Raw genomic sequence first — 6,930 nt, 5'->3', positions numbered from 1 at the left:
AAAAAAAAAAAAAAAAGAATTGTTCTCATTAATGGCAAAATTTTCTCTCTCCTTGTTTTGGTAAAAGTTATAGGTATTTGTAATAAGGGTGAGTGTGGACAAAATGTGAAATAAATTGTTCTGTCAAAAAATATTAAGTAACCTGTCTCATTGTGTCTTTAAACACTCAGTTTTTCCTTGACTAGATGCTGTAGGGCTTGGCAACTCTTGTTAAATTTCATAGGTCTCGTCGCTTACTAGGAGTCTGCTATATTGTCGTTAAGGTAATTCCTGTTATAAGTTAAAACTAAAACTATTTCTGCGACATTTGGAAGATATTAATGACCCTTATTTTCATTGAAGGTTTCTTTGTTAGTGGTAGTAGAAATTGGAGTATTCCCTCTCATTTGTGGTTGGTGGCTGGATATCTGTTCACTGGTAAGTTGAGTATTCATTATTATATAAAGTCATAATTTTAAGCCTTAAAAAAAGGGAAGTTTTCAGGATAAGGTCTTTTAAAGGAAAGTAAATTACACATTTTGTTCTAAATTTTATGATAATGCCAAAACACATATACATACACAGTAATTCGATAGGGAAACTCTAACGATTTGTTTTAAAAAAGATATTCAGGGCTCGGCACCTGTGGCTCAAGCGGCTAAGGCGCCAGCCACATACACCTGAGTTGGCAGGTTCAAATCCAGCCTGATGGCTGCAACCAAAAATAGCCAGGCATTGTGGTGGGCACCTATAGTCCCAGCTACTTGGGAGGCAGAGGCAGGAGACTCACTTGAGCCCAGGAGTTGGAGGTTGCTGTGAGCTGTGATGTCACAGCACTCTACCCAAGGTGACAGCTTGAGGCTCTGTCTTAAAAAAAAAAAAAGATATTCAGCCTTGATGATAATCTTTAATGCCTATTTGTGATTATGAGTTTTTGATTTTTCAAAAATATATGTAGAAAAGCTACATTACCCCCATACCTTAGTGTTAAAACATCTCAGAAGTACAGACCTATAACCAAGAACAGAAGCTCTTGTATTAATCAAAAGTGGTTCTTTCACAGAATTCACGTTAGTAAAGCTCTTACCAACTGGTTTATCATTCTTTTGTCTTTCTTTTTAGAGACAGAGTCTCACTTTCTTGACCCTGGTAGAGTGCTGTGGTGACATAGCTCATAGCTATCTCAAACTCCTGGGCTCAAGCAATTCTCTTACTTCAGCCTTCCAAGTAGCTTGGTACTACAGGCACCCGCCACAATGCCCAGCTATTTTTTTTAGATATGGGGTCTCACTGTTGCTCAGACTGGTCTCGAACTCCTGAGCTCAAGCAGTCCACCCACCTTGGCCTCCCAGAGTGCTGGGATTATAGGTGTGAGCCACTGTGCCTAGCCCCTTGTTTATCATTCTTTATATTTGAAAAATTGTATATTATGTACTTCTTTAAAGTAGTATCTGATATTTTAAATAGAGTCCTGTGGTACATGAGAGTCCAGGGGCATTAAAAGAACTATAGTCCTAGAATAACACACCTTAGATACATAGTGATTTACTCACTTCCTAAAAGTTGCAAATGTTAATTTGGCAAATGTACATGGTATCTCTTACCTGTTCTCTTTTGGCTTAGGAAATGTTTGATGCTACTCTGAAAGATAGAGAACTGAGCTTTCAGTCGGCTCCAGGTACTACCATGTTTCTGCATTGGCTAGTGGGAATGGTGTATGTCTTCTACTTTGCTTCCTTCATTCTGTTACTAAGAGAGGTAAGTCTTACCCACAGCTACTTGACCAGTGAATTCCAGAGGAAATAGAGGGAAATGCTGATGCTATGAAAAGGACTTTTGCTTTTACCACCAATTATCCCTCAATATGATGATTACCCAACTAAACCATATTACCTCATTAAACCATATTCTCTGCAATTTTATTCTAAGAGGGAATAACTGGTAGGGAATTTTGGCTTGACTGCTTTAAACTATTTTTAGTTATCTCAAAAATTGGCACGTTTTAGTATTTACATCTGTAATCAATTATGAGTTAGAAAGGTGATGACACTGAGAGAAAAAGATTAAATAAGAGCAGTTGTTTTACTTGGTATCTATTATAGCCATCTTCTAATACAAACTCTTGAAATTTTGTGAGAGATAGAAGCCTATCTCAGGTTTCACTCAAGGGACGGTAATGTGGTTACCCTCCACATTATGACAGTTTTGCAGGATTGAACATGTAAAAATGGTTTGGAAGCAGGTACCTGAAGTATAGAATTACAGGGAGGGTCCTTCAGTTCACTTGCCATGTGGGTCACTTTACTATTCTTGTTTTTGGAATCTGGTTCTCACTGATTTGAAGATGATGAAAGAAGATTACTATTTGATACGTACACATCTTAGCTGAATAGTTCCCCAGATATCACTGAATGCTCATTATATGCCAGACACTATACTGTATGCTGGGTGAAGAAGAAAGGCTTGATTCCTGTTCTCAGTTTTATAGCCTGGGAATGAATCCAGCCATTGAACAAATCAGTTTATTCCACTGAGACTGGTAATGGAGGTGTGCAGGGCAGGAAGAAGTAGGCTGACAGTTCCAGTGGGAACAAAGGCTGAATGCCATTCTTGGTATCCCTTGGTCTTTGGAAGATTTGAGGATGAGGGGAGATGCTATCAGGGACCAAGACATTCTCTAGATTTTTATAGTATAAGTAAATTATTTGCAAACACAGCTTATGTTCTTTCTTTGAAATAAATGATTGAGAATAAGGAAAGTACAGTAATGTGTTATTAAAAGTTGTAATTGCATGTGAACTTGAAATTATATTGTTTGGTGATGAATGTTTTATAATGAATTTTTCATTTTATCAGCATAGTAGTTTTTTGTTAATATAGAATCCTAAGCCAGGTGTGGCGGCTTATGCCTATAATCCTAGCATTCTGGGAGGCTTAAGCAGGTGGATTGCTTAAGCTCAGGAGTTTGAGACCACCCTGAGAAAGAATGAGACCCCGTCTCTACCAAAAACAGAAAAAACTAGCTGGGCATTGTGGTGGGCGCCTATAATTCCACCTACTTGGGAGGCTGAGGCAAAAGGATCGCTTGAGCCCAAGAATTTGAGGTTGCTATGAACTATGATGCCATGGCCCTCTATCAGGGTGACATAATGAGACTGTGTCATAAAAAAGAAAAAAAAGAATCAGATCTTCTATTTAGGATGTTTATATGTTGCAACATAATCTTTTTCACCAGGTGATACAACGTACTACAGTAATAGTTTATTTATTTTTCATCTTGGAAGTCTAGATTTCTTGACAAATTGGATTCAATGAATGTTTTTTTCCAGTTAATGATTAAAAGCTTCAAAGGACAGCAAACGTGGAATAGTTTTCAAACAAATTATGATTTCATAAGTTCCTTTCCCAGGAAAACCATTTGCATTTTGGATGCCAGAATAATTTTTTATACTTCTGTTAATTTTGTAACTCATATACAGAACCTGAAGACATTGGTGAATGTTTATAGTATTTAAAATATATTTGCAGGTACTTCGACCTGGTGTCTTATGGTTTCTAAGGAATTTGAATGATCCAGATTTTAATCCAGTTCAGGAAATGATCCACTTGCCTATTTATAGGCATCTCCGAAGATTTATTTTGTCAGTGGTAAGCAGATCTTCTTCTTTTTTTTTTTTTTTTTTGAGTAAAGAGTGCTGCCCTTTAGTTTTGCTGTGTTTTTTGGTTTTTGTTGTTTTTTTTCCATAAGGAAGGGGCTGGTAGAGTATATTGAATTACTTAAATTTATCTAAGCCCATGGAACTCAGTTGTCAAGTAGCTATTTTATTAGTAATTTTGTTAAAGTAAATAAAGTGATGTTTACTAAAACAAAGATGCCTTATAGTTGTGTAGTAGTATAATTCATTGCCAAATTACAGTTATCGAGTTATATTTAGTTTGCATTAAACCAAGGTAGACTTAGTAATGGCTTCTGAATTAAACTCTCCACAGAAGTATCCCAAAGTTTCTTCACCACCTGGAAGGAGAAATTACCTAGTTAAATCTAAGTTTTCCTAAAATAAAATTCTAAATGCAAATTATGCCCTTTGAAACTTTTATAGCCATTAATGTGGGCTATGTCTTAGATAGTTATTGATTTATTAAGTTGCAGGTATTTTCGTTCCTTCATTGTAAGTTTCTAGCTCTCTCTTTACATGCCATGCAGTGATTATCCTTTATGGCTCCTGGTTTAGCCCTTCTATCTTCACATTGAGAGGAGCAACCATCTCAGAAACACATTTTTATACAAAGTGACCCCAGGATAGTGTGTAAAGTGGAAATGCCTGGGCTCTGGGTGGATCTAGGCCTGGGCTGCATATTGGGTGGGTGTGTTCTGGTGTGTGCCTGTCTTTCCTAGGCATGAGTGACTCTTACAGTGGTGTCTTGTGCGGTTTCCTACTGCAGATCGTCTTTGGCTCCATTGTCCTCCTGATGCTTTGGCTTCCTATACGTATTATTAAGAGTCTGCTGCCTAATTTTCTTCCATATAATGTCATGCTCTACAGGTAAGTTTTGAAAATTCAGGCTATCTTTATTAATTAATTCTGTTAGGAATTTGATATTCCCATTATTCTAAACATGTAAAACATTAATTTCTTATAGATATTATTAGAAATCATCTGACAGTTAAATTTTGCTATATTCTAGATCATAGTTTAGCACTTATGTTTTCCAGTGGATGACATTTATTTTTCTGCAAATAACGTATGCATTTGTCCAGCATTGAAGTGTTTTACTATACCTATTGGGAATGTATGAACAGTATCATCTTTATTTTGAAAAATACATTGCGATGAATAAAGCCAAAGTTGCACATTTAATTATGGATTAAAAGTAGGATACAAGGCTTATAGATGAGAAATATTTTTTGCTTTGAAAACTTTAAGTCACCTAAAAACTTCTACCATTCATCTTATATTCCCTTTCTTAAGGATTTGCACTATTCCCACCCTGGTTATTATATTCCAGGCAAATGAAAGATTTCTTCTTCAAATTGTAGTTAGTCTTTTAAGTCTTGTTAATTCTAATTCCCTAAAATCTCTTACTAATCCAACTTTTGATTTGCCACTTAATGTAGACCTTTTTCTTGCTCTATGTTTATAATCCATCCTTAGTGTCTCTGCCTTTAGGTTTTCTAAAAATCTGTTTCACTCCTTGGTTTAAACATTGTCAGTAGTTCCTCCATAGCATACACAGCAATACCCAGGTCACTAAGAATAACATACAGGCATGGCATAGTCTTACTCCACCTTTCCACCATCTCATCCCAGTGTTGTTTGACTCGACTTCTTCTTGCCTGCCATGCTGCAGTGCCTCTGAGTCTCCCCTACATTGCTTAGCTGTTCTTGTCTTTCACTCTGTGTTTGTAGTGTCCTCTCCATGTTCCACGACAAGCTTTGATATTCTTTCCCAGAATCCAGATTAATGTTTTATTTGCCCTAATTAGAGTAAATTGTCATTCCATCCTTTAAATGTCTCCGTTGTTTTAACACTTATCTCTTTTTATAGCACCTCTTGCATTATTTATAAATACTTGTTTCATTGAACATGGCAGAAATCACATCTCATTTGGATCCTAATGTTTTGCACAAGAACATGATTGTTCAAAAATGAAAGGTTTATTGAACATAAAGTAAAATCTCAAATTTGTATATCATTAAATTAGAATGGGCCAGTAGTATGTATAGTCTGGTTCCTTAAAGTGGCAGAAAAAGTGGTAGTAAGTAATTTAAAATGTAGCATCAATTTAATGGCTCTTTAGTTACTCTTTTGTAATAAAACCTTATTTTTCTATACTTAGGATTATTGTAGATTTGGAGGACGGTTCTCTAAATTTTACCTTTAGATCAAGTGGTATATTGAATCCAGTTGTAATGAGAACCAGGAAACATGGGTGTAGCTTTGTATGTTCCTGAGAAAAATCAGTTGTACTAGTTACTTATCCCTAGAACTTTAGTAGTTTTTGTGCTATCTGGTAGCATTTAGTCTGTTCTTCTATTCAGCTAAATTGAGAACCCATTACATGCCAGGTACTTTCTGTGCACTGGGGATATAACAGTAAATAAAACAGAATCAAGAAAAAGAATCTCTGCTCTAGTGGAGCTTACATTTTTATAGGGGAGACAGACATTAAAATAAATAATATATATAGTAAGCCAAATGGTCCTAAGAGCTATGGAAAACAATAGAGAGAGGAGGTAAAGAGAGTGGTTAGGATGAGGTTACAATTTAGGAATAATGGTGAAGATCTGAGAGGATGACAGATGAGCAGAGCCTTGAAAGGGGTGATAAGAGTGAGCCATGTGCCACGGCACTCTACCGAGGGCAACAAAGTGAAACTGTCTCTTAAAAAAAAAAAAAGGAGAGAGAGTGAGCCATGTGGATCCCATTGTAGGAGGTAGTTGCAGCAGCACTGAGGTCTGTTAGAGTAGTGGCAGGGAGGCCAGTTTGTCTGGAATAGAAGGGGGTAGGCAAAGTAGTTGACTATGAAGTCAGAGAGGAAAGCCTCCTAGAGCCTCATGGGCTATTGTAGGCACTTTGACTTTTACTTAAGTGAGTTGGAAAACTCTAAGAAAACTATGACAAAGGAGTGATCTAACTTAGGTTTGAAGAGGATCATTTGGCTGCTATGATGAGAAGAAACTGGGTTGGAGTGACCAGGTCAGAAAATGAAAGCCAGCTAGGAGGACAGAACCTTGATCTTGGTGAGAGGTGAGGATGGCCAGTGGAGGTCATAAGAAATGGTTAGGGTTTAGGATGTTATTATGGTACACTCAAAAAGATTCTCTAGCTATTTGGATGTGAGGTGTAAAGAAAGGAGTCAAGGATCAAAGTTTCTGTCTTGAGCACTTGGAAGGATGGAGCTGCCATTTTCTGAGTTGGGGATGATTGTGGCAGGAATAGGATTAAAGG

The 6,930-nt window shown here is 36.8% G+C and overlaps 1 protein-coding gene across 1 annotated transcript in view; it reads left to right on the top strand.

Moving 5' to 3' along the window:
- Positions 1-6,930, top strand: part of MARCH6 (membrane associated ring-CH-type finger 6) — a 102,088-nt gene that overhangs the window by 63,327 nt on the left and 31,831 nt on the right. Inside the window, 5 exon segments of the mRNA XM_012805006.2 lie at positions 195-263; positions 343-417; positions 1,603-1,737; positions 3,508-3,627; positions 4,423-4,523. Of these exon segments, the coding sequence (XP_012660460.1) occupies positions 195-263; positions 343-417; positions 1,603-1,737; positions 3,508-3,627; positions 4,423-4,523 (500 nt within the window).

This window comes from Otolemur garnettii, unplaced genomic scaffold (assembly GCF_000181295.1).
Source record: "Otolemur garnettii isolate 467f Iridium unplaced genomic scaffold, OtoGar3 scaffold00033, whole genome shotgun sequence".
Classification (NCBI taxonomy): Eukaryota; Metazoa; Chordata; class Mammalia; order Primates; family Galagidae; genus Otolemur; species Otolemur garnettii.
The sequence above is the reverse complement of the archived record's forward strand: the minus strand, read 5'-3'. Positions and strand labels throughout refer to the sequence as shown.